The sequence below is a fragment of the Electrophorus electricus genome, chromosome 14 (assembly GCF_041902795.1).
Source record: "Electrophorus electricus isolate QZ-2024a chromosome 14, ASM4190279v1, whole genome shotgun sequence".
Classification (NCBI taxonomy): Eukaryota; Metazoa; Chordata; class Actinopteri; order Gymnotiformes; family Gymnotidae; genus Electrophorus; species Electrophorus electricus.
This window is the reverse complement of record NC_137510.1, coordinates 13,984,237-14,011,903: the sequence shown is the minus strand read 5'-3', so window position 1 is coordinate 14,011,903 and position 27,667 is coordinate 13,984,237. Positions and strand designations below refer to the sequence as shown.

The window sequence follows — 27,667 nt, the reverse complement described above, 5'->3', positions numbered from 1 at the left end:
TTGGAGAGTTTGGTATAGAGGAACTCTTTTTGCATGCACAGAGCGCTGATATCAACCCCACTGAATGCCTCTGAGATGAATTGTAACAGTGTTTACCAGCCTGGCTTTCTTTTCCTATAGCAGTGCCTGACCTAACAAATGCTCTTTTGACAGAATGAGCACAAATTCCCGCAGATACACTTCAATATCTTTTGAAAAGCCTTCCCAGGAGTAATTGCTCCCAGAAGAAGGGAGCAACTCCATATTACTGCCCATGGTTTTGTAATGGGATGTCCAGCGAGCTCATATATGTATGATGTTCAGGTGTCCACATACTTTTGGCTATACAAATATCGAGTGGTTTACAGAAACAAAAAACACCTGAAAAATATTCCATGCTACTAAGTGTAATACAATGCAAGACATAAGGGTTTCTGCAAAGTCTTATTGCCCTAGAGAACCCAGGTAGCACAACTTTCTCTCAAATTACCACAGTGCTGCAAGAATCCCTCTTCCTGAAACCCCTTGTGACTGCTGAGAGATTTCACTTCAATAAATGAGAGGAGGAAGAGTCTGTACTGCAGAACACGGCTGTGATATAAAAAAAAAGAAAAGAAAACTGTCAGAACACTGCAAATTCAACATTCAATTGGAAGATGCCCTCTATGACATATGTGTGCAGATTAAAGAAAGAAATCATGCAGGAAGAAGAAAAATCAAACATAGATACATGAATCTCATTGACACACTAAAGGTATGCTGATGACAGAGACATCTTGCCCTATATTTGGTTCCACAAAAAAGAAACAATTGTATAAAGTTTGAGACTGAAATAATTCCAATTAAATGGAAATGGATTTGAGTTTTGCTGCCTCTCTAATCTCAAAAGAGAAAAACTACGGTAAAACATTTATCCATACAGCCTACTCATATTATTTGGAAGACCTATAGTCAAATTATTTTTACAGGACTTGCTGTACTATATAAGTGAGGTTAAATAAGCAGACTGACATCCTTTCCTTGCAGGTTGTTATGTGGAAAAAAATGAACACATTCAAGAATCAAAGAAAAAAATCACATTGGATGCTGAGTTACAAAAACAAATCTGTTTCTTTGTGCTTTGATTATAATCACTAAGATTACAGACCAACTAGGCTACTCCAGTAATTACATTTGTAAAAAAAAGACCTGGATCTGGCTGATTTTAACATCTCACATTAACCCTGAGCAGAAGCTTACTCTCTACTTTGCATATATGAAACTTTTTGCATCACTGTCAGGAGGCTAAAGCTTCAGTAAACTAGACCTGTGTCACAAATACCACTCCAAGATATTAATGGAATTACTTTGCCATCTGTGCAGATGGACTGAACAGTGGAAATGTATGAGCCATGATAACATGCTTTTCTGAAACAAACAATACAGAGAAAAAAGTTTCTGATGTATTATGTGTAATGGGGTGTAAGATATAAAGGTTTCTGCAGTCTTCTTGCCCTAGAGAACCCAGGTAGCACAACTTTCTCTCAAATTACCACAGTGCTGCATGAATCCCTCTCCCTGAAAGCCCTTGTGATTGCTGAGAGATTTCACTTCCATAAGTGAGAGGAGGAAGAGTCTGTACTGCAGAACCTGGCTGTGATTAAAAAAAAGGAATCAGAACACTGCGAATTTGGAAGATGCCCTCAACATATTTGTGTGGTCAAAGGTACCAGCACTTTCTTACATTACTTCTTAGTTCATTCCTTAGTTTCATCAGTTATTACTCTAGATAAATCCCCAGTTTGGCAACAACCCTGAAGGCTCTTAATGACCACAATGTAAATCAACATTTTTCAAAACAAGCAGTGTCACAGTGGGTGTTAAGTCACTACATTCCCTAGTATTGCATCCGATTGGCAGTCAGTGCTTTGCCATATGGTGTGATTGCTGTTCTTTCTACAAAGTGGAAAATAAAGTTTTATAACTTTTTCTTCAAACAATCTCAGCAAGGCTGAACAGACATTTGCTCAAATTAAGTGAAAAGCTTTGACAATTATCTTCAGAAGTTTGCCTTCCTTACATATAATTGCCTAAATTCTCCTATAGAATGACATCCTTTCAGTGGCAGGAGTCTGACATGTGCTGCTGCCACCTGCTATTGGGTATTAGTAGTATTAGTATTGGGTATTCTATGGAGATTTTGTAGACGCAGTCTTTTCCTGTCTGTTGCAGAGAAATGACTAAGGTGACACATATTGGCTGCACATTGTAGAATGCAGTTATTCAGTGGACAACAATTCCCTGTCTCATTACCTCACCAGGCACAGTAAGCTCACAGTGCAGTAGGGATGCCTCATGTGAAGTTGGAGAGTCCTTGATCTGCCCAAGTCCTTAAGGAGGTACACAGAGGTCACCCTGGGGTAGCATACATGAAATTTGTGGTTTATAACTATGGGTAGAAAATTATTACTGACAAGTAAAAAAACAAATACCATGTCAGGATCTGCATTGCACACAGTGGATGCTGAGGTCACAGCAGACTGGATAAGTAATGCTACATCATCACCCTTATTTTTTTGCATACACTCTTATACAACTTACAACTATAATTTCAATCATGTTACAGAGGTAGGGAAATGTATTGTTGAGTTTTGCCAAGTATTCTAATTGGTATAGCATGGAGCACTTGCCAGGATTGGGATTGAATCCCAAGATCCAGGAGAGTCAGATTTGTTACCCACTACATTATAACAACCACATGAGCAGAAGTATCCTGAAAGGTCAACAATGTGAGAGGCGACATCACTTTCTTAACAGTGACATATACCATAAAAGACACACCATCTCATACTCAGCCTGTCACTGTTAGCAAAAGCAGATCATGAGTGGCTCGATATCAGATGATGTCTAGCAGACGTTCCACATCTTGCAAGTGCAAGCCTCCAGATCTCCAGGCAATACAGAGTTATACCAAGAAGAAATTAGAGGATGTGGCTTTGACTACATTTAATACATGTAGGGAGCCTAAACTGAAAAAAAGCATAGAGATCCCCTGACCTGGCTCAAGCTTCTGGAGCAGTCCACCTTCTTTTAGTTTAGTTCTAAAAATAAACAGCTTGGAGTTGATTTTAATCATGTATTAATCATATGGTGGGTCTACCACTCACCATACTTGTAAAGTAAGATTTGCTATAAGAATGCATTGTCTTTGAGCTTGATCTCTGGCATGCTATAGGGCATTATACTATAGGAAGCTATGCTATAGGGCGTTCACATGCACATGAAAATGTGTAGGCCTACTGTAATATTTTCTATTTCATACTTTATATCACCTTTAATATAGGACTGTAAATTATAAATGTTTAAATTCTGTATTTTCCAAATAAATCTAAATTTTTAATAAAGGAAAATGTACGTAATCCCCAAAGCTGTTAACTCCTCTATGAATATTAAATTGTGCTGATGACTGAACTGTTTTCTGTGTGTTTCTGTGGTATTGAAGTGAGATCAGAAATTTCTTCACTGAATTAACAGAATGTATTACCATTTGCTTAAAACTGAAATGGACTTTTTTGAAATCACATTAAAATCACACTGAAATATATAGTGAATAATACAGTGCGGGTTATTTGTTTATTTTCATGGGTACAGTTTCAAAATGACATTATTCTGTACAGTGTGTCCTTGACACATCAGTTGTTTGATAATTGATTGCATGCATCAGTTGCCACTCAGACTTTTACAAAACCATGCAACAGTCATGCAAAGTATGCATTCAGAAAGGTAAAAATGCGTGAAGGACAGATAGACATGATGTAATGGAGCTTGAGAAGGAGCAGAAGAAAATGCATGGAGACAGGAAGATGTTGGTGTATGGATGATCTGACAGAGTGGAGCAGGTACAGGTGAGCTGGCTCAGAGAATGAAAACTTCTCTCTGGGGCTCCAGGGACAGGGCCAGGGACTGTCCCACCACTTATCAGTCTGTCAGTGAACATATGAACATTGAGCTCAAGATCTGATCCACAAGCCATGTGTGGAATAGAGACTTGATCTCAGTGCAGGGGGTGGCGATAGACTGCATGCTGCCTGGAGAGATGGAGACAGGGAAATCCCCCTGGCATTCATTTAACTATTACTCATCATATTAAAGAAGGAAAGGAGGTTAGAGAGATGAGAGTAGAAGATGAATGTGGACCAACTACAGATGGAAACGATGAGTGAAGCAGAACAAAAAGAGGGGGGAGGGGGGGACAATGTGCCTAGTCAGCCCTGGTGACCTTATGCAGAAAAGCTCAATTTTTGTGGGGTTTCACCTTCTGTTTTCATTCCTGTCACTTTTTTTCAGCAACGAGGCATATCAAAATATGATAAAAGACCGCAATGAGTGCCTGTGACATGACATTCGACACCGTCAACTTGAAACCCATTCCTCTGTCATAGACACACTGCCTCTTGGGGTAAATTGCTGTAATTTGTGCTCCGTTTCTCAAAGAGGCATAGAGAAGGCATCCTTCTGCAGTGATACTGAGGTTCCATGCTTAACCAAGCCTATTTGAATTTGGAGAAATTGAGAAATGTGCAGGTGATTTCCTTAATGCCTTTAAAGTATGCATATGGATTTTAATAAGAGTTTTCTTCTTTCCCTCACATAGATAGAAAATGGGACTTTTTTAGGTTAAATTATTATTGCATAATTTTTTTGATGTTTGCATATTTATATGATGACATGCATATTTGGATTCCAGAGGTTCGACAATGCGAGATGATAAAAGTCAGTGTGATCTACTCCTATATGGTATTGTGTATTCATACTTCATAATTTGTTGTAAAGGTATTATTTGAAATACAGACACAGGTATTATACGACACAGGCAATATATTAAATCATTCATAGATTGTTTTATACTTGATGGATGTGTCCATCCTTGATACATAAAATATCATAATTTATCATTCATATATAGAATAAGGAAGGTCTACTTGGATTAGGCCATGCTTGACAATTTCCAAACTTGGCAGAGCATGGTCAGTAGATAATCTTTGTATAATATCTTGATGTGTTGTTTTATCTTGCTCTTTGTATCTTATCAGTTGGGCATCACCCTGTGTGAGCTTTCATTAACTGGACTCTACAGTTGATTTGGCTCATTTTTAAAGTTAAAATTGGTCTTTAAGTACATTTACAAGGCGAGGGTTAGCAAATATCTTTATGTTTTATGGACTCAGTTCACATATTTTTAGTTTTCACCAGCATTAATTGTTTTGATCAGTTTCATCTCAGGACTATACAGTGCAAATTATAACTGAAATTAAGAGGAGTCACAGTAGTGGGCATCTTGGACACCTTAGGCTATTATTTTATATTTATCATAGGATATATAATATAAATACAATGCAGTAAAGTTTTTAAATAGCTTGCTTGAGGTTTTTATGTTGCTGTATAATGTTTGCAAAGTTACTGTTGTACCTTTTTTTGAGGTATCTAGCTTCCTCAGTATGTTCATGCCCACCTACAGTAGACTCGGGATAATTTAACCAGAAGTTTGCAGCTAGACATTTATTTATGCATCGTACCTTTAGAATTAGTTATTTATTTTCTGGTTTATAGAATGTCCATTCTTTGCCTATTTTAACCGCGGCATCTTTGTAATTTTGTAGGACTCTAGTCCCTAGTTCTAATATCCAGCAACGTATAATTGACAATAACCTGAATGCAATTTTCTCTTCTGGATTCAAAGCCTCTTAGAGAACAGTAATTTGAAGTAATTTGAAACCCCCAGTAATTGAAGGTTTGTAATTTAAGGGGTAGGACGTGAGGGATTAATTCTAAAGTAGGTAGCCCAACGTTCACGTTGATCGCATGGCGTGTTTCAGCAGCAGCAGCCAATTCTCATTATGTAGGTGGAACAAAACGCTCAGTTCGTCCTATTGGTTGTTGAGATTGGCGGCGCGTTGTGGGCGGGGACGAAGGTACCACATGGAGTCTGAGCTGCTGTGTATCAGTGGATGCTGGAACTGGTGGGGTTGGATGATGCTGGTCGAGGAGCCGCAAACGACACGAGCATCTTGATTTTAACAGTTGGCTTGTCATTTTCTTTAGGAATGTTAGAAAACTTTTTGCCTTTGTAAAAAGTTGTTCCATTTTCTTTGGAGTATACAAATTACCCACGTTGTCTATGTAATATTCGTGCGCAAAGGAAGTTTTATTTGTATATGAAAGTGACTTAATCGGTGGAATGATGAAGGTACATCGACGAGACAAAAAACTTTTGCTCTCTGTCACTGCATTTTTTCTCATCGTTTACCTTTCATTTTCTTATGTGTCTACTAATCCTCCAGTTTATTATGGACAAGTTGAAGAAAACGCACCAGTCGGAACTATAGTGGCTGGGTTATTTTTGCCTTTTGCACCCGAATGCAGAGAGTCGAGCTATACGGGACTGAAAAGTGCTTTACAAGGGGAGGACGCATCAAATTTTTCACTTGTCTTTTCGGGGGAAAAGGGGCTCCTTTTGAAAACCACTAAAAGTTTTGACAGGGAGATTAAATCGACGTATTTGGTGAATGCCCTTCTATCAAGCTGCACAACTAATATAGTGACAATGAAAATTGAGGTGCTGGATAAAAACGACAACATACCCCTGTTCATCACTAAAAATGAAATGATAGAAATTGACGAATTAACACCAGTCGGTACCGAGCTGGTACGTCTTAGAGCAGAAGACAAGGACGCAGGAAGAAATGGCGCAATTATGTATTTTACATTTCCAAACAAAAACGTACACGTGGTTCCAAAAACGGGTCAGGTACTGCTTGTTCATTCTCTTAGCGCACCGAGAAACATAACTGTTCCAGTTTATGCCAAAGATCACGGAGACGTAGCCCTAGAAAGCGAACCGTTTCAGCTTCAAATTGTAGCTACAGCCACAGTTATTACGAACAGAAGGAGACCAAGAGCAGTATCGGAAGAACTGTACTATACTGTAACGCTTTCTGAAGATGTAAAAGTCGGCGACACGATCTTCACTGTTCCTGATCAAAAGTTCGAAAAGAAGTGGTTCGAGGTGATATCTGAGGAAGATCCGCCCGTCCAAATAGAACGTGAAACAGGTCGTGTCTACTTAGCACACAGCCTGACATCCTCCACGCAGGTGATGGTTAAAATCCAGAACATTAGAGGTAAGGCTGACTTGTCCCTTGTGCCTTTCTAAAAGCGAATACTTTATGATAGAAGTGAAGTCTATGACAATAGAAATACTACAGTTTCACGTTCTATTTTTCCTGAATTCTGTTGGATTTAGATAAGTTATCGTCATAATAAATGCGCAACAGAAATTACACGCTAGGTTAGTTGAGCATGTTCAAAATTGGATTTATCGGGATACTGGCTATACCAGGCACAGCGCAAATAACTACGTGAAGACTGTTCTCTTTTGCCCTCACGAATAGTACACGTCGGAAGTGTGTACAAGATAAATGGATTACATTTCTCTAGCGACCTTCCGTCATCTCTGTTGTACTTGCCAGTTTTTTCCCACGGGTTTAGGCAGATTTTAATTTGACTAGCTCATGTCAGAGGATGAAGAAGTTTGTATAGGATACAAAAACCCAACATAATGTTTAAACATTTACCCTCTGAATATAGTATGTATTTATTCATAGCCTTCCATGTCACATTATTGAATCGGAACTATTAATGTTGCCAGTATGGCACTTTATCACAAACTTGATGGTTTTGACATTCCCTTGTTAGCTCGGCTTGAGATTATCACAGGTCGTTAAACTGTAAACATCATTAAAGCACTTTCTTATTGCTTATTTACTCTTGGTTTATAACACCCAAAGTGTCAATTTATTGATGCCCATGACAAGTTTACAGGTTTTTTGCATAAAATGCCTGCACTAATCAGACTAGAGGAGATTATAATGTCTATTTGGAACATATTTGACTGAAACTGTTTTTCTTAGTAATGCATAGTTTGAGAAACACATGGCTGCCACATTGTGAAGAGAACATCAGTAGAATAGTGACTCTGACCACTCACTTAATGGGGATAGATTGTGACATGTTGGGTAAGCTGAAATAAGGTTACCGACATCACAGGGTCTAGCCAGAGTAAATATTATGATCATGGCTACTAATTAGCAATGTGAGTTTAGATTGAGTGGTTTCAGCCATGGCAGCCTTATTTTGTTAATCAAGGCCTTAAATGTGAACCTACATGCAGTGTTTGTTTGGAGTAATTAGCAGTATTTACCCATGTGGAAAACACCAGCTACGCATGCTTTATGTATCTGAAGTACATTGTCCAGGACAGGATATATTGTTTAAGTAGAGGATGTGAGTGTTTGTTATTTTATGCCAAGGCCCGTGCCTCATGATGTTACGGCATTCGCCTTAGGTTTTGATTTCAGTTACCTAGTGGTTGTTTGGAAATTCAGAAGGTAAAGGAGGATGATGTGTTTACTTGAGGAGTATAGGGAACCCTGGGGCTGCTGATTATGGCTAATCAGCAATTTCAACAGTTTCAGGTTCCTCCGTATTCATATTTAATAGACGGTCTAGCTTTAATAGACCTCCATTGCCATGTCTCTGGAATTCTTTTTCTAGCTGAAACTCTCCTGTGACAGTTTTGTTTTCTGGGCATAATTGGGTGTTGTCATATCTGTCAGCGTCTGCCCAGCGATAACACTCCACTGAACCTGATAGCACAGGGGACTGCTGTCAGCGCCATGGAGTGGACAACCTTTCTTAGCATGGTCACAGCACAAATGTGACTGTGTAATGCACACAGCCCAGCACGGCACGGGGCTCTGCTCCTCTGAAGTCTGTGGCTCCAGCTCGTGTTGCGTTTGCCAAGCTTAGTGCTTCTTTTCCCTTTTACATTTCGCCACCTCGTGTGGTCGTCTGAATAATGTGGTCAGTCAGCTTACACACAGCACCATAGTCTCCAAGGGCAGCGAGGTAGGAGTGTGTCCCATTGGCTGCATGTTTGCTCTGTCTTGTTTAGAATGGAGATGCTGTCAGCATGACCGTCTCCCTAAATGTGCGTGCTGAAAGCAATGGGCTTTTGGGAGATAATTATTCTGGAAACCATTGTCTGGCCTCATACTGTTTTTGAAAAGTCATGCTTTCTCCTTTTTAGATGAGGAGGCTAGATAAAGCAATCCCATCTGCATGAGCTTCCTTGGTTAGTATTCTCTTCTTACTCTTTGAAACTGCAATCAAAAATGCACAAGAAAAATATGAATACACCATTGTAGAAATTAAAGAAGTAAAAAATGTCTAGCATATAATGCAGAAATTATTCATTGCAGGGTGTATACATAAACAAGGATATGGATAATTGCTACATTATCAAGGGTAATATTAGAGCAGGTAAAGCAGCAAAAGATTATTTTTTCCCATGTCAGGGGCTCAGGCCAGGCATGTGCAAGTTCACCTGTATTACGGGTTCAGGCCAGAGCTATGCATGTTCACTCTCTGCAAGGCTGACACCAGTGTGGTTGACTTGCTCTAGTGTCAGATGCCATTTAATTAACAAGCTCCTCATAGAGGGGGGTGGAGGTGGAGGTGATGGTGTTAACAGTTTGTCCTGCTCCATTACACACAGTAGCATTAGCATGCAGTATTCCTGTTCAGGACTATGGGACAGCCTTATAATCCCTATGAAGACCGTCCCTGTGGTATGTCCGCTGGCTTGGTAAACACATATAGTGTCTTGTGTGCTGTGTGCATGGGCTCTTACTACCAGCATTTCGTTCTCCGGGTAGCACCGTGACCATGAAAGTTGGAAAAAACCTTGTAAGGTGCAACTCGATCAGCTCGGAATACGGAAACTGCTCAGCATGAAAGACTCACTTGGGTTGACATGGAGGGGAGGCTGGAGGGCGAGAAAAAATGTGTTGATGTGGGGGGGATGTTGCAGTAAGGAGTGACTGGGGAAATGGGGAAAAAAAAGAGCATCTGCCCCTCATTTCTGAGTGCCGCATAAACAGATATCTGCTCCCTGTGCTGAGTGAATCACTATTAGATTTGCATCTGACTGGAAATAATCCATATCTCCTGCATGCTGATAAGATATGTGCCATGAGTAATGGTTGCATGCAGTTTGCGAACCTTGCCAGTCTGCGCAGGCATTCTCTATCTGTCCTGCACTGAGTTATTGCACATTTTCAGCTTCTGTCACCTCTGTCATGTCAATAAGCTCGGAGAGCCCGGCGATGTAGTAGGAGGAGTTGGGATGGCAGGTCACAGCATGCGGGCAGCTTAGTGCCAGGGTGGATGTGCACAGGACTCACTTAAAGCTTCTTGTCAGAGTCTAGTGGCCTTTCTGTTGCTTAAGTTCCCAATTATCCATCAATCGTCTCTTGCTGTTGGTGGCATAATGCAGGCTCAGGGAGCAGAGCATAGATGTAATTAGGGCCACTTGCCCTCTCGCCTCCCACATGCTCTCAGTCATCCAGGAGCGTGGCCCACCCTCAGCCTGGCTGGCTCAAGCTAGGGATGTGCGCTTGGGTCTTAGAGAGGACCGTCAGCTTCCATTAAGCTCTGCGACGCACATGGTGAAGTGGGCACCCAGCAACAGCCGAAAATGAGTAGGGGCTGGTGGGTGGGGGGTTAAGATCTGGCTGTTCACTCACTCTCCACTGCTCAAGGCTACAGACATCTGTAATCTGAAGTGTGACAGTGATGATAAGTTTTAATAAAGCTCTGCTGTTTTCTTCACAGCATGTATTTAGGCAGCTTGGTTGTCAGTCAGGGTTACATTATATACATTTTGGTCAGGGTATTATGCAAAGATTACTGCACATTCCCGTTCTCAAACCAGCGTGTTTGATCTGAGCGATTTCTGCATGTTATGAGGACTGAGTGTTTTTGCCCGTGCCGTGAGCAGGTGATTATACGGCTCACCCACTGAGCGCATGAGAAGCTACTCAGCCGTGTGGTCTTTCCTGGAGGATTACTTCCCAACATGGGTCATTAAAGCCACCAGAACCCATGCACATCACCATCCTTCCTGGAAGATATGATGATGCTGTTAATAGATAAACAGATAATCAATGAACTCAACCATATTCTGTCATCCTACTCTAATGATGAGACAAAATAGCAAAATATTCTTCTCTGCTTGAGCGCCCTTCAGTTTCACATTCAGACCACACGAGGAGCAGGAGTGCGCACAAACTCTGCAGACCACTGTTGTCTCGTCCATTTATTTAGCTCATACAATTAGTCCCTTTCCCATCTGCTGTGTTTTGCCTGAGGATCAGCCTGTGATCCTGCACTCACGCACCCTATAGACAGCCATTATAGAAATGTACACGAGAGATTTCAGCCTGCACTCAGCGATTCTGAAGATTAGAAGTGTGTGTGTGTGTGTGTGTTTGTGTGTGTGTGTTTGTGTATGTGTGTGTGTGTATCAAAAACAAAGAGATTTTAATAGTGCACGTGCATGCTTGCTGGTGTAAGGGAGGGTGTTCATGGGAGAGAAAGTGCTGGAGGATATATCATAGTGAAGAAGCCAAAGCTTTTTTGCTGGTAAATGAAGCCCTGGAGAGCTGTAGGGGTCTGGTTGAATCAGTGTTATTAGGAGGGATGCAGGGCAGGCGTGCTTAGAGGGAGGCTGTGTGCTGGTGCTGTGGACAGCAAGCAAAAACAGGTGTGTGTGTGTGTGTGTGTGTGTGTGTGTGTGTGTGTGTGTGTGTGTGTGTGTGTGTGTGTGTGTGTGTGTGTGTGTAGGTTATTATTGTAGGTTGTTATCACCATCAGTGAGGTGAGAGCTTTCAATCATGCCGGTATGTATGAAACTTGCTATCATTGGAGATGGGGACATTGCTCACTTTAAAAGCGAAAAGCAGCCTGGATGAGCTCCACACTGACTCCAAACATTCCCTTCTCTGATGAAGAAGTACTTTCTTTCGCAAGCGAGACATGCAATCCAGAGTACTGACAGAGTCACCCTGCTGTGTAACATCACCCATTCATCAGACAGTGAACATGCTTAATGATGGTAGTCCATCAAAAGGCATGTGCTGTCTCTCTTGTTCTCACCCACCCCTTCCCCCAAGTTTGGCTGTTTAGTTATGGCTCCTATTGTGAACCCACTGTCCCACTGTCACACTGTGCTCCTCTCTGCAAATGGAACTTCATGCCAATGCAGTGTCTGTCCTCTCCATTGAGTCATAATAGGTTATCGACAGGCGACACATAGTGGCCAGAAGCATTTTTAATGATAAAACAGGACAAGGTCATCAGCACTCTGTCCCACTCATTCTCTCTTGGCTGGTGTAGCTCTGCACCAAGCCTAGGTCACAGAGGGCCTTCAGTGCGCCCTAGCTTTCTGATGTTAATTAATAAATTGGTCACGCCAGCTAAGACTCAGTTTAATTCCTGAAGAAGAGCCCTGCTACTTTGTGTTTTTTCCCTCTCATATCGAAATCCTTCACTTCTGTGGTGAAGAAGATTGCAGCTTAAACTTTGTCGGTTTAAACACACAGATTCTAGATTTCAGCAGAAACCTCATTTATCTGAATTAGCAGTGGGCATTGTTAGGAGACTGCAGTCATATTAATGAGATTTTTTAAAAATGAAATGAATAACCCACATGGCTATCAGTGTGGCCAGCTCGAGACTGGGTGAATTCAGTTTCATTAGCTGATCAATACAAAGCGATTGTTCTCCACTGTATGGAAACTGCAGCTGCTGGAAAATGTTGTACATTGTTCATCATTGTGTAATAGTCCCTGGGAGTAGGAAGCATAGTGCTTTCCATTATGAGTCCACAGAATAAATCTGCTTTTTTTTCTTTCTTTTTTTAAAACAGTCACATTCTTGTCACCAAGTTGCATTTTCCTGCTCCACTGTGATCGGAAATGTGATTTGGGCCTGGATCTTTTTGCTCTCACTCTTTCAGATTGGCGGGCACCATGGTCAAGCCATTTGACAGTCAGGATCATGATGATAAAGATATTTTAGATTGGCCATCTTGACATGGTTTGTGCGATCAGCATGTTTTCTCCTTGTCTCACCAAAGCAGTGACTCATAGTAATTAGGTGAGCTATGCTGACATCTAGTATCTGTGGTGCCCCCACCCCCCACCCCTTTTGTGCTGGATGTTTGCAGGGTTCTGATTTTGGCATGCTCAGTATAGGAGCAGAAATAATCATTGTTAAATAGATACACACCTAATTGGACCATTAAATGTATTTGGACTGGAGCTCAGCATTGATTTAGATTGGAGGCCCTCTCTGTCTCTGTTTCTTTATCTCTCTCTCTTTGTCCTGGAGGAGATGGAAGCACATTAGTGAATGGGACTTGCACCCTATGAAGTCTTCTACAGTGATCCACGTACACAGCTTGTTGTGAAAGGGCACCTGTGTTTCTAAGCCACACCTGGAAGCACACTTGCACTGTGGCGTACTGTATTCTGTATCAGGGGCATGTGCTGTTGTTGCGGGAGGTGAGTGGAGAGGGGGGACATTGATTAAGAGTGAGTTAGACACAAGAGGGGAAAAATCAACATGTGTGGAAAGTTCCAGGGCTACAGACTGTGATGGGAAATCAATATTATTTTAGCGTGGCAGTGAGAATGCCTTCTGTGTTATTATTGATTTCATACGGGACCGCAATACAGACCTTGATGATCATTTGCATATTGCTTTGCAGTCCCTGCTTTTGAGATGCCAACTTCAAAGGGGATAAATAAGGGGCTCGTTTAAAGATTTAAAGCTGCTGAAATCAGTTAAGCAAATATGTAAATAGCTCTTTGGGTTATACATGACAGAAAATCAACAAATGCGTTGAGTTGGAGGCTGTCTCTGAGATATACTTGAAGAGAGCTCAACTAGCCTTAGAAAAATAAATACTTTGTCTTACTAGTGCTTTAGTTATACTCAGTAGATGCTGCACCCCAAGAAAAATGTGTTTGAGTGAATGTGAGGGAATGTCTCCAGTCACACTGGATTTCATTTAATTTCATACACTATGTGAGATATAGTGTATGGAGTCTAGTAACAAATTCAAGTAGACATTTTATCAAAGCTGAGACACAGTTTCACACTTCCACATAAAGCATGCCAAGTTTGCTTTCACACTGTTATATATCTGCTTATTTATTGATGGCAGTGTTCAGAACTTGATTACATTATTGCAGTCTATGCAGTGTTTTTTTATAGAGAAGATGAAATTTCACCACTGCAGAATGAAGAGGAAAAAATAGTCACTTTCTTTGGCTAATTAAACATACCCTGGAACATACATCAAAAGCACATTCAGTCAAGTGCTGCTAGTGAGTGAGTTCTCATTTCAAATCTCAATTAAAACAATGAAAGTTTGTCAGTTTGTTAAAATTAGGTCACCAAAAGAGCACAAATGATGTCAGACAAGAAATGCAAATGAGAAACAGCCACAGTGAAGGTTTTGCGGAATGTGCCATTGATGAAATAGACCCAGCACAGACATGTAGGCAGGTCCATTAAAGCTTTAGGAGGGGATCCAGGAGTGATTGGGCACGCTTGTCTTTCCCACACATATCTCTTGCAGACTTTCCGCACTCCAAGAATGAGAATCTGAAGTTGGCCTCAGCATGGGAGATACAGGTCCCAGTGATTTTCTTGACACACTCCTGTTAGACAAAAATGGAAAGCATTTAAACCACATTTAACCCTCTGTTTGCAAAACAAACAAACAATGGAACACAACACACACAATCTAATCCTACATGGCTTGATTGTGAAGGGACAGCTTTGGCGTGCATAGCTGTATGAGGGACTGGACAGTAAACATCACAGAGTAGTGCTGGATTTGGTGACTCCACATGGCTGCCCTTGTCTCTACTAGTTCAACTGGTCACTTGATATTGCCATTTTCTACTCTGAGAAAAGTGTACACTTTCCACTCAACAAGAAAACCATGTCAATGACACATGCCAGTAACGGTCCTGAGGAGAGAAAGCCAAGTAGGCCCACATTCGTCCTCTACTTCCTACACTGCTCATGCCACAGCGAAGGTCATCCACTCAGTCCTCCATGCGCTAATAAATCACAATTCATGGCTCGACACAGTAGATCACGTTCCTCCTCCTGAATGTGGGTCCTGCGTCTCCTGAAGAAAGATCAGATTATAAGTTTGCGTCTCTGTCTCCCTGGCGGCTCAGTTGTTTCTCCAATCATCTCTTTGCACTGGAATGTTAACGCCGGTGCCTTGTGTGTGTCAGGCCAGAGGAAGCTCGGCACAGGTAACGGCTGGCATGCGTGTGCCCAATCTCTGTCACGTCCTGCCGAGCCAGATAGCAGAGATGTGAGTGGAGCGATGAATGCAGCGCTGTGTTACTCCAAGCGAGACAAGATCAGTGTCACTCAGGGAGTGAAATCCAGGGAGCACATTTCCCAACTGGCCCTGAAACAATGCCCCGCTGCAGACAGGGACACCAGGCTGATTCTCCACAGGGCCTGAGCATGGCCACAGGCAGGGGGATCTCCTAAGAAAGAGGAACCCAAATAATCTGCACTTCCTTCGCACTTCACCATATTACTCTGCCTAGCTGGTTATTTTAGGCTCAAAATTTCTCTGTTTGATACCATTATTACATCATTTTACAGTTCGATTCCATGACAGAGCTAGTAATTAATTATTAACAGTTTTTATTTCATGAACTATTTATAATATTAACAACACATTTTACATTAATAAAATCCCTTGGCTTAAAGCAGATAATTTAGAACCATGTGCTGTCTGTCAATAGGCACGTAATTGCATAAACATTGGGTAGCACAGCACTCTGTTTTCAATTGAGCTAATGAGCTCCTTTTGTTTTTTAAAGAGTAAGTTCACCAGTGAACCACAGTGGACATTAAGGCCAGTCTAGCATGCATTTGATTTATGAAGGCACAGGATGTTTAGTTAAACATCAAAGACATCAAAGTGTGTGTGTGTGTGTGTGTGTGTGTGTGTGTGTGTGTGTGTGTGTGTGTGTGTGTGTGTGTGTGTGTGTGTGTGTGCGTGTGTGCGTGTGTGCATGTATGTTGGTAGAGTGAGTAAAATGAGTATAGGGAGAAATAATTAAAACTTGTTATTGTTAGATTTGCTCATCTTGGAAGTTGTGAAAAATTTGCATTAACTATAAGCACTTTTGTAGATGTATTGATTTTACAGGTTACAACACAAAACCCTCAGGCATTACTGGAATTATAGATTAACCTTCTGTACATTCTATTGCATCGGATGCCTTTAATGCGTTCACAGCTAAAGTATGTTTTAATTAAACCATCAGCCAACACACTCCATTCAAAATAAAGGGCTCCTTCATCAGAATGATCATATTAGCTTACATTCATTAGAACTGCTGCATGTTTATCCAAGCTACTATACGAAATGTTTCAAGCATCTCAGAAAAAGACCATTCTCCTAGAATACGTTGTTCTGGACCTTAAACACCTGTAATCATATTAGAAACGTTTCTGTACCAACGCTTTGTAAGCTGTCAGTTGGTGCGCTTTCATGCAGTGTCATAGAGATACTTTAGCTTGAGCATTGGCACTTGTGAATGAATGTGAGGTCTGCCAGGTCTCACTGTGCTGCACACACTACTCGCAACTTTCCAATTGTGATCTGAGGAGCCACGGAGGTGGCCTGTGCCCCTCCCCTCTGCTGCTGATAGGAACACTGCTGGTAGGGGGGTGGAAACAGGGGAGTGGGGCTTTGGAGTGGGGGGGGGGGTGCTGGGGAATTTATGCCCCCTATCAAAGGCCTTTCATCTTCTGCTGCACACTGTAATAATTGAACGGCACAGTTGTCACCATTTGATAGCACTTTTGCATTAGACTAGTCCCTGTCATCAATAATGCAGAGCTCAAATAAGACAGCATTCATTACAAGGATCAGAGATTCTCCCCTTCAGTAGGCCTAGTCAATCAGTTTTTGGCCCTTATTTTTCATCAGGCACACACACAAAAGGCTCCTGGCACACTTTTCTCCTTGTATTTTATTTTTCATTTTACAATCTACCCAGACAGAACAGTGCATTAAATTGGTGGACTTACACAAGCAGGGCTGTTTCTCTTTTGCTTTGTGCCTGCTGACTGCAAGCCTATTAAAAGCACATCCCATGGTGAGCTGTGTAGCCTCTCTCCTCTGCCTGCGGCTGGCGGGAAGCTCTGGTCCAAATGCCTTCCAGCCCACGGCCTCGTGGGGCCTTGCGTGGGAGGGAGGAAGGGAGGGAGCCCGGATGTTGTCTGGATGCCCGCTGTCACTGTGCCTCCTGTGGCTGACTTGTGGCCGGCTGGCTTGGCAAGTGGGGCGCAGGGGGATCAGAGGATGAGTGGCTCACCCTCTCAGCTCCCACAGGGCAAATGGAAAACACATGGCCTGGTCCCTGCGGCCTCCGAGAGGCCCCCTCTCATCCCAGCTTGGCCCCTCTCTCCATGGCTTCCACACCCAGCCCTTAGTGCTTGAGCTTTGAAGAGAGGTTCAGCAAAATAGTGTGGAACTCAATGGGGAACCTGCCATGTTCTCTCTCTCCTCTGTGTCCCTGTCAGTCTATCTAACTATCTGTCTCTTTCTCACATCATGAATAATTAATAATAATTACTCACAAACAACATAACTTCCTCATTACCTTGAAAATAACAGATTATATAAACAGTCAATAAATTTTGTAGGGTAATGCATGTCTTCCTATCCAAAATAAGATTTACTTGTACCTGAATTAGTTTATGGTAGGGAGACTATATTACTGTTTTGTTGTTTTCAAATGTAAACCTGGAATCCTCATTAGTTTTAAATTTTAAATCTAAATTAAGTAAATGAAGCAAATGAAGAATCAAATGTTGATGCAAATTGACCACAATAGAATTTCTATTCCTACAGAGTCTTACAGCACAGAAAAGTTAACATTTTTTTCAGTTTATTTGCTTTCATGATTGTACAATTCTACAGATCTCAAAGAAAAATAATACCTGTGGCTGTTTGACTGCCTGCAAGACAGGTGCCTGACAGCTCTGTCTGCAGTCCTTGTGTGTGCATCTGCGTGTATTTATTAGCAAATTTGTACTGTGGATCATCCTGCTAAACTCCTGTGGGGTGTCACGTGGGGAAAGATTACTTCATTTCCCTCGAGACAAAGGAAGCAGGCCCTTTTGTAAGCGTGTGTTTCTTCCTCATCTCTGCGTGCGGTGTGGTATAGGGACGGGAGCCTCTCACGCTGTTTACCTTTCCGAGTCAGGCAGCGCGAGAGAGAGGAGCGAGGGTGTGTGCTGAAGTCCCTATGAAAAGCAGGAGCGTTTCTAACTCGTGCTCCCCAGGGCAAGGCGTTTCAGCCCGCACAGGCTTTGAGGAAGAACTGAAAGGTGGGAGCACAGCTCCCAGTGAAGGAGCCGAGGCTCCTCACCGCAGACGTGCGCTGTTAAACGTGCACATATTAGCCAGACTGAATCGAAGCTGTGTGCTTCAGTCATAAGCTACTGCAAGGTGCCATGCTTCACACCCCCAACACACCCACACACATGCACACATGAACACATGCACAAACACACACAAACCCTCACTCATGCTGCAGTGAAATGCGTCGTTTGAGTGTGACATGGTGCACATCTGTGTACCCCTGTGTGTCCGCAGCCCCCCTGCCCATGACACTGTTTACACAGACACAAACACACAAAAATGTACACAGGCCCTGAGAACATCAGATGGCATCCTATGTTTAAGAAGGATGGCTGCTGTGTGCCTTAATGGGAATGTGTAAATTGTTTTGTGGTTAGCACATTTTCTGGTGTTTTTCCCCCACCTTAGTTTTGAGATTGAAACAAAGCCAGCAAGTTTATTTCAAATTACATTTTAGAAAACCTTAATTCAAAAACTTTTTCATCATTGCAAGCACGTTTATTACACAGAAGACGTATATGCATTAATAGAGGCCTGACAGATAGGAATAACTGCTCTCATTTCTTTATTTTGAAAATAAATGTTTATATCAAATTATAATGGTTTAAACATTCAGACACCAGGATACACATGTATGCACATGTAAATATAATTTAGTGAATAGAATTCAGTGAATATAGAGGTTCAGCAGGGAACTGTGTGTTTTAAACCATGTTTCGCACTTCCCAGGTTCTCACATTTAATTATGGTATGGAAGTCAATTCTTGGGTTGAAATAGTGTCTGAATGGAGCATGAAATTGCTGCGGTAGATTTGGAGCTGTTATCTTGGGTAAGCTTTAGCTGAACACACATATTTGCGGTATGTAACAAGTCCAACCTTTGAAGTTGTGCTCCTAGCGAGCACGAGGGGCCTCTTTGATGTTCTCTGCCTAGTGTGTTTCTATTGGGACAAGCCTGACAGAGAGAGAGTGAGAGAGAGAGAGAGAGAGAGAGAGAGAGAGAGAGAGAGAGAGTGGAAGACAGGGAGAGAGAGACAGATGGAGAAAAACAGAGAGAGTGAGAGAGAGAGAACACATTAGATACCTCCAGGTTTGAGAGCTCTCTGATAAAAGAGACTATAGCTACTCAGTCTTCTTATGTTGTACATGACTCCTGTATTCACTTTAGGTCTGCCAAAATTGGAGGCCTCTGTGGTGGGTGAATGAGGGACAGACTGATGCAGAGTCAAACAGGGACACAGAAGGAGTCAAAGTCCAGGCTGAGAAGAAAGGAAATCCATGTTTTCCTTGTGAGTCCTCCTGAATGTGAAATTTCCAGTCCTCCGAGGTGCCCTCCCTCTACCTCTAACTATATTTAGTCACTCTGTTGGCCTGAAGGAGCAGCGTGCCCGTCTTCCGTCCTTCACTCCCTCAGTGCGCCCATCCACGGTTTCACAGGGCTTCTGGGCTTTCCTGACACTCTGGCATGAACCAAAGCTTCCCACGGTTGAACATTACATGCCTGTGCTCAGGAGCGCTGACAGTTTACTCCCTCCTGGACACGGGCGAATGAGGAAGGAGATGGATTTCTGTCTCTCCTTAGCACCACTTTTCAGTAGCTATTCTCTCCAGCTGACCATGGTAATGAAGGGCTGTCAGGTCGTTAGCTCACTGGTGAGGTTATTAAAGTAACCCAGAATGGAGATTTCGGAGAGCAGGAGCCAATCCGCAGTGGCCTTCACATATGAATGGCTGGAATAGGGTACTGAATGTTTCATCTGTTAACTCCCTAGTTTGAGGAGTGCATACTGGCAGTTGACTGTCAGGACTTGCATCACAGCTTAATGATCATGTTTGCATATGTGTGTGTGTGTGTGTGTGTGTGTGTGTGAGAGAGAGAGAGAGAGAGAGAGAGAGAGAGAGAGAGAGAGAGAGAGAGAGAGAGTGTTTGGTTGTATGTGGAAAGGTGCCGGAGATAGGGTTAACCCCAACCCAAAGTGAACTGAAAGGGTTCTGTTTCTTCTCAGCCTGGATTTTTAAAATGGCCAGTAGTTGTGATGTGCACTGTGCCCTTGTTTTTATTTCTTTGTTTCACCCAAGACTCCTGGTTCCCCACTAGAAAGGCTGAAGATTGTGTCTAGCACTTTGTCTGTGTGATTGTAACATCTTTTGCCTGTGTGTGTTTGGTGTGTGTGGTGTGTGTGTGAATTAAGCACACTCTACAGTTGTTTACATATGACTTTCTGTTGATCCTCTGAGTAAATGAAGTTGCTTTTTTAATAATAGTTTCACTCGAGAGACCTACCCGTGATGTGAACACAGAGTTGCTGCTGTGCTGCTGTGATTTAAGCACAGGGAGAGGACGTAGTGATGTGAGCACAGGCTGTTGTGATGTAAGCACAGGGAGAGGCTGCTGTGATCCCACTACCTGCTTCTGCCTGTGGGCAGCACATGCTCCTTACCCGCTCTCTCAGCCTCGTCATAAGGATGAATGTATTCATTTAGCAACAGGAAAGAGAGGAAAGGATATTCTCATAAACTGAGTTAACCATCTGTCTGTATGCAGGATAAGTCCTCAGTATCCTAATAACATTTGTGCCACGTTGGGTTTGGTGATGGCCGGCTGTCTCTTGGGGCCCAGTTTATGACAGACGTTTTTCCATTTATGTGAGAGACAGATGAAGGACTGATTTCCCACTCTGGAGTCCATCTGTTCTCTCTAACTCTTCTCCAAAGTGGTGTCAATGCTCAGGGCCCCAGCCCTCAGTGGCCCAGCCTGGCCCTCCAGCTGCCCCTGACAGACCTCCCTGGATCTTGGCCAGAGCCTGCCAGGGCCCAGCCTCTGCTGCACACGAGCTGAAACTCCCCACAGCGTCCTTGCCATGTGCCGTCCCTCCTCGGCAATCCGGGCCTGGGTACACATGCTTCGATTCGCAGGATGCCCATGGAGGAATGTAAGCCCAGATATGTCATACAGTGATCTTGAAAGGGCCATATAAACATGCTAATATGACAGTTCTACTAAAGCTTTGCATGGCATTCTGTGCTGAAATGACACAGAGCTTTACTGGGTGTTAGTTCACAGCCTGAGCAGAGCACAGGCCATCCTGCATATTTTAGGATGCGGATGTGTGTGCAACACTTTCATTCCAATGCACAAAGCCTGTTTTTTTTGGTTTTTTTTTTTGGGGGGGGGGGGGGGGGGGCTTTGCATGTGCTCCTCTTGCACTCTGACACTGCGCTCTTTCATGTGGTTGCAGCACCAGAGTGTGGGACCATTCAGATCTGACGGCCATTTTGGGCCTCCCGTGGAGCAACACAGCAGATCCGAATGGCTCGCCGCTCTTCTGAATCGCTGTCCCAAAAGCTGCCTTCATAATGTAGGAGGGCAGGTTCCGGATTGACCCACTCACAACCTTGCGGTGCACAAGGCACTGGGCTGACAGCCCACCACCTCTCTCTCCTACCTGTGTTCTGACAAAAGTGTGGGTTCATGGGTCTGTGTGCAGATGAGTTGTACTCCTGCACAGTGAGGCACGGTATTAGCCGTGGTCCTTTGACTAACTTGGTCTCACCTGGTCTCACAGAAGAGATGAACAGCAAGGGCACACACCAGAGGAAAGCTCACTGTGACTGGTGGGGAAAAATCTGTTGTTAACTGCATCATCACAGTTGATACAACAATTCATAAATGCCCTGATATTTACATGGATTTTGAAATATGTTATTGCACAAAGCACCTTATGATCACGTATTGCAGCATGTTTTATTGGGGGGGGGGGTGTTCGATTAGTTGAAAATGAAATGCCACTGAAAGACTTTTTTATAATTATCATTGGTAAAGATATTGTTAAACCATAATTTGTACCCCTACTACAACTGTTCTTTAGCCTGTCTTTAATATTGTATCACATTAGCTGGGTTTAGTATCACATGTTAGCAAGGTTTTGGAAAAATGCAAGTGGACGATCAGCAGTTGCTGTAGGCTTATTAAGCAATAATAAGTATAGGTGTGTTTGTGGGGGTTGGGGTGTAGGCTTGTTTGAGGGGGTTGGAGTATAATTGTGTTTGAGGGGGTTGGAGTATTGTTGTGTTTGTGGGGGTTGGGGTGTAGGTGTGTTTGAGGCAGTTGGAGTATAGTTGTGTTGGAGGGGGCTGGGGTGAAGGTTTGTTTGAGGCGGTTGGAGTATAGTTATGTTTGAGGGGGTTGGGGTGTAGATGTTTTTGAGGGGGTTGGAGTATAGTTGTGTTTAAAGGGGTTGGATTATATTTTTGTTTCAGGGGGTTGGGGTGTAGGTGTGTTTGACGCGGTTGGAGTATAGTTGTGTTTGAGGGGTTTCGGATGTAGGTGTGTTTCAGGGGGTTGGGGTGTAGGTGTTTTGGAAGGGGGTTGGAGTATAGTTGTGTTTGAGGAGGCTGGGGTGTAGGTGTGTTTGGGACGGTTGTATAGTTGTGTTTGAGGGGATTGGGGTGTAGGTGTTTTTGAGGGGGTGGGAGTATAGTTGTGTTTGAGGGGGTTGGAGTATAATTGTGTTTGAGGGGGTTGGAGTATAGTTGTGTTTGAGGGGGTTGGGGTGTAGGTGTGTTTGAGGCAGTTGGAGTATTGTTGTCTTTGTGGAGGTTGGGGTATAGGTGTGTTTGGGACGGTTGTATAGTTGTGTTTGAGGGGGTTGGGGTGTAGGTGTTTTTGAGGGGGCTGGAGTATAGTGTTTGAGGGGGCTGGAGTATAATTGTGTTTGAGGGGGTTGGAGTACATTTGTCTTTGAGGGGGTTGTGGTGTAGGTGTGTTTGTGGTGGTTGGAGTATAGTTGTGTTTGAGGGGGTTGGAGTGTAGGTGTGTTTGAGGCAGTTGGAGTATAGTTGTGTTTGAGGGGGTTGGGGTGTAGGTGTGTTTGAGGGGGTTGAAGTATAATTGTGTTTGACGGGGTTCGGAGTATAGTTGTGTTTTTGGGGGTTGGGGTGTAGGTGTGTTTCAGGGGGTTGGGGTGTAGGTGTTTTGGAAGGGGGTTGGTGTATAGTTGTGTTTAAGGGGGTTGTAGTGTAGGTGTGCTTGAAACTGAACAGAGATTGTGGGATTCCAACATGCAGTTTCTTTTATTACCAGCCACACAGCCTGCAGGAATCACATTACTGTCTTTCTAGCTTCAGAATTCATATGCACTTCGAATGCAGACAACTCTTTCTCTTTTCTCTCTCCTTCTTCCTCTCTCTCTCTCTCTCTCTCTCTCTCTCTCTCTCTCTCTCTCATTCACACAATCTCACACACAGAAGCAAAAAAAGAATATCCACATTTCGAGTCAGTGTACAGGTAAAGAGAGTGAATCAAGTTCTTTCCCTCAGGGCTCTCTTAGTCTAGCTCAGCTAGTCTTAAACCTCCCAGTCAGAGCCTCCTTTTTATTCTCTTCCCCTCGTTTTCTCCTCATTTTCTTCTCTTTTTCAGACTGAAAGATAATATAGCAGAACCCTTTATAAATGCACTGCAAAATAATCCTAAAGTGCAAAAGGCCTTATTTGAGTTGGCTTATTTCATCTTTAATTATAAAGTGCAATGAAAGAACATTCCGATTGAACGGAGTAAACATTTTCTGTCGACTTCATTAAATCACGCACGTTGCTCATGCTCTGCCTGGTGCCTTCCCTGCTGGGCTTTTATTTGCTGCACGCCACACTTCACTGGCCTCAAAACATGGATGGTAATGAAAAAGGTTGGACAGGTTGAGGACTCACTCTTCAGGGTTGGCCTGGTTTACGCCATGGCGCCAGGGGTCGATGGGGTCACCTCTCTTCAGAGAGCCAGGGGTCTTTGCCTGCCATTGAGTGTCCCTCCTGTGTCACTGAGTGATACGAAGCACCTTTCAGTGCGCACTCATGGGTCATAGCAGGACCAGGACCTGTACGCCCAAAACACGCTAGCCAACACAAAATATGTGGTGATGATCGCAGTCAGATCAGCTGTCCTGCTACCGTGTGTTTGTGTCTCTGGACTATCCATGCAGTCAGCAGTTTAAAGACCGAAGAATTTATCATAATGGGGCTTTTTTGGACACGCTTTCATTTCTGCACCTCACCATTTCCACTCCCCTTTACGTGCTGCTCTCTGTTAATTGATGTCATATTTCACTCTGACACTTCGTTGCATCCTTTTGTCCTAGCTCTTCCCTCCGCCTCCAGGATTTACATTGTGCTTTTTCTCCTCTGTCAGCTATTCCCCCAGGTCGGTGCATCACAAGCAAATTCTCCTCCTCCTGTTTTCCACAGTCTGGTTTATACGTGAATAATGCATGTCTTGGCTTGCTTTTCCAAAACAAGGAAAATCCCGCTCCCAATCCCCTAGTCTATTGCATGAATTACCTCAAATGGCCAGAACTGCCTTCACACTGAAGCCATGTCTGCCTGTACTGTTTAAAGCTCAGTCTTTGTCTCGCACGTGAGTCTCTGTAGTGAAAGACAGGCTGTCATGCTCCCCTGAGAGACAGTGCTAATTAAATACGCACTTTGGCCCAATGGACACAGATCTCCATCTACAGGTAGGCAGGGACAGCCCAGATCTGGAACAGACCACTAGTGCCGACATGCCTTCGTCCTCTGCGGTATGGCTTTCATATTGAGCCGTGCTAAGCCGCACGGACAGCCACACTGGCCGCGTTGAGCAGATGGGTGGAAGAAAAACCATGTATGAGGGAGAAAAGGGGAAAATTGGGGCAGAGAAAGAGAAGTGAGGGAGAGAGGGGGAGAATTGAGGAAGGGAGGGAGAGGACATGAGGAAGAGGCAGGAAGAGTGGGAAGAAGAAAGCCCCAGCAGGGCTCTTGTCCTGAACAAGCATGCTTTGGTTCCAGACGTGTGAGGACACAAGAATGGTGGTGGCGAACTCACTTCAAAAGCACCAGACTGCTTACTTATTGATGCTGCTGCATACCTTGCCTTTTCAAATATGGATGCATTATTAAAATGAAGAGGAGGAAGAGGGTGAAGAAAGCGAAGAGACAAGCATGTTCCTCCAGTCCCCTGTGGATCACTGTTTGTGCTTTCTGGTTTTAAGGGCTTCCTGACTAGTCGGAAATCTGAAAGTAAAGCTCTGCTGTAGCAAAGAGCAACATAAGCAAACAGAAACCTCTCTCTGTCTCTCTCTCTCTGTCTCTCTCTGATTTTCTCTGTCTCTCTCTCTCTCTGTCTCTGATTATCTCTCTCTGTCTCTCTCTTTCTGTTTGCTTAACTGTGCATACAGACTATAAAGCTATAACACTGTCAAACTGCTGCCCTTGCAAGTGCTAGCTCAGTTGGTCCTAAAACTGGTACATTCACAGTGACAAGGCTTGGCATTAAAATAATTAGATTTATTATTCTGCAAAATATTAATATGTGAAAATAATTTCATTAGTGTTCAGATTAAAGATTTAAATTTGGGTAAGATTGTGCTCTATCAATGAGAAGCATCCCACAGATGGAGTCAAGTCCCCATACACACGTTATGAGAAGTGAGTCATTTGAACCCAGGATGAAGCAGTGTGGATTGTTGTGTGGGGAGTGTTCCCAAGGCTGTAACAACAGAGAAGCTACAGGTGCAGCTAGCCAGGATGGAGGACACACAGCCTTTGTTGACAGAAACTACACAAACACAAGTTAGGTCTGTCATCAGAGCAGGGCCTTGAAATCAAAGTCTTCTTTCCCAAGCTAATGAGACGTGAAGCTAAAGGACTGTAGTACCCACGCTGAGAGCTTGTTCCTGCCAGGCGTTGAAACAAGGGTTAATGGCGGTAGAGAAGTGTTGTCTGAGCTGTTGCTCTGCTAAGAGGAAGTAAGACTCCAGGAGCATTGTCTGGAGTTATATGATCTGCTAACTCGGCAATCTATGTGGGTCGAAATAGGTTAAGCTCTTCTGGACACTACAAATGCTTTTGAGATATTCAAGACTGTGTTACATGGGAGTAGGATTTTTAATAACCCCTCTGAGATAAGAACACATGGGTGAGAGTGTGTGCTTATGGAGGTGGACAAGACAGGTTTCTGACAGTTCAAAGTAGCTCAGCATGTCCTTTGGTCCTGCTCTTAGCCCCAAACACGTCATTTTAACACCACGCACTCCTCTCGTCCAAAACAATGACTCCAGCTTTTGAGGTCTTGTCTGAAAGGCAGGGCAAGGTTGAGTCACTCATTTCCCCCTTGCTGTCAGCACTGCATCCCCACACAGATAAAGGTCTGCTGTAAGTCTCGTGCTGAAAACTGATGGGTGGAGCAGCTTGTGGGTGGAGCAGCCTCTATGGGCTGATGAAGGTTCTTTTGGATGTGTGATGGTTCCTGGTCAACTGACTGCCTTTTCCATTGGCATCAGAGAATGCTTACATGAGGTAGGAACATCAGTGACAGACTCATCCTTAGTCACACACAGGATGTGTGTTTGTGCGTGTGTTTGCGAGGTCATCCAGTTGTTGTTTAGCGTGTACGGAATCACCCTTTGTGGGTAATATTCTAGGGCATGATTTGACTATGTATGTGTGGCTCTGTTTCAATGTGCTTCTGGGGCTCATGGCTGGTGAAGCCTGAGTATCTGTCTCTCTATGTCCCCCTCTGAAGCTGCTGCATATCTTCCAGTGTAAAGGCTTCTGGATGTTTCACTGGCTGAATGGGAGACCAACTGGCAAAGTGTCCGTGATGCCCAGAAAGGCACACACACAGCCTAGACCCTGACACACACACACACACACACACACACACACACACACACAGCCTTACCCTGGAGAGACACGCTCACGCAAATGCAGCCAGGACTAACAGGCTTCTCCAAGCCTCTGCACGGTCCGTGCCATTCCCATAATGCACTTCAGGCACTGGAAACACTCTTTAGCACAAAGAATGAGAGACAGGGAGAAAGGGGCCAAAAGCTCCACTGGCTAAGATGAAGTGACTCCTGTCTGACCCAATCAGATCAAATTTGTGGTGTTGTGGAAATGAAAGAATACATGCATATCCATGCATGCACATTTGTGCACCAGTACTGATACACACACATACACATATGAAGCCTGATTTCCTCTCATGTTGAGTGAGTCTGGCCCAAGGACCCTTACCTTTGGAATAGATTATTTAGGCTGAAACCAGGCCACTTCTAGATGGGCATAGGGGAAACCAAAAGAAAGAGCCCGACCCTGTAGCACTCTGCCCCTACCAGCCACTCCCTGCTCCCTGAGAGATGCAGGGAGAGAGAGGAAGAGAGAGAGAGAGAGAGAGAGAGAGAGAGAGAGAGAGAGAGAGAGAGAGAGAGAGAGATGACTCTTTCTGCCTCTCACTCCCTCTGTTTGGGTATCTTTTTTTTGTCTCTCCTGGTGTATGTATCTTTCTGTCCCTGT

At 43.4% G+C, this 27,667-nt stretch overlaps 1 protein-coding gene across 1 annotated transcript in view; it reads left to right on the top strand.

Annotated features, from left to right (window-relative positions):
• Positions 1-5,992: 5,992 nt before the first annotated feature.
• si:dkey-22o22.2 (neural-cadherin) overlaps positions 5,993-27,667 on the top strand; it is a 99,922-nt gene continuing 78,247 nt past the window's right edge. The window contains exon 1 of the mRNA XM_027003010.3: positions 5,993-7,139. Within this exon, the coding sequence (XP_026858811.3) occupies positions 6,197-7,139 (943 nt within the window). The 5' untranslated portion in view covers positions 5,993-6,196. The remainder of the gene's footprint in view (positions 7,140-27,667) is intronic.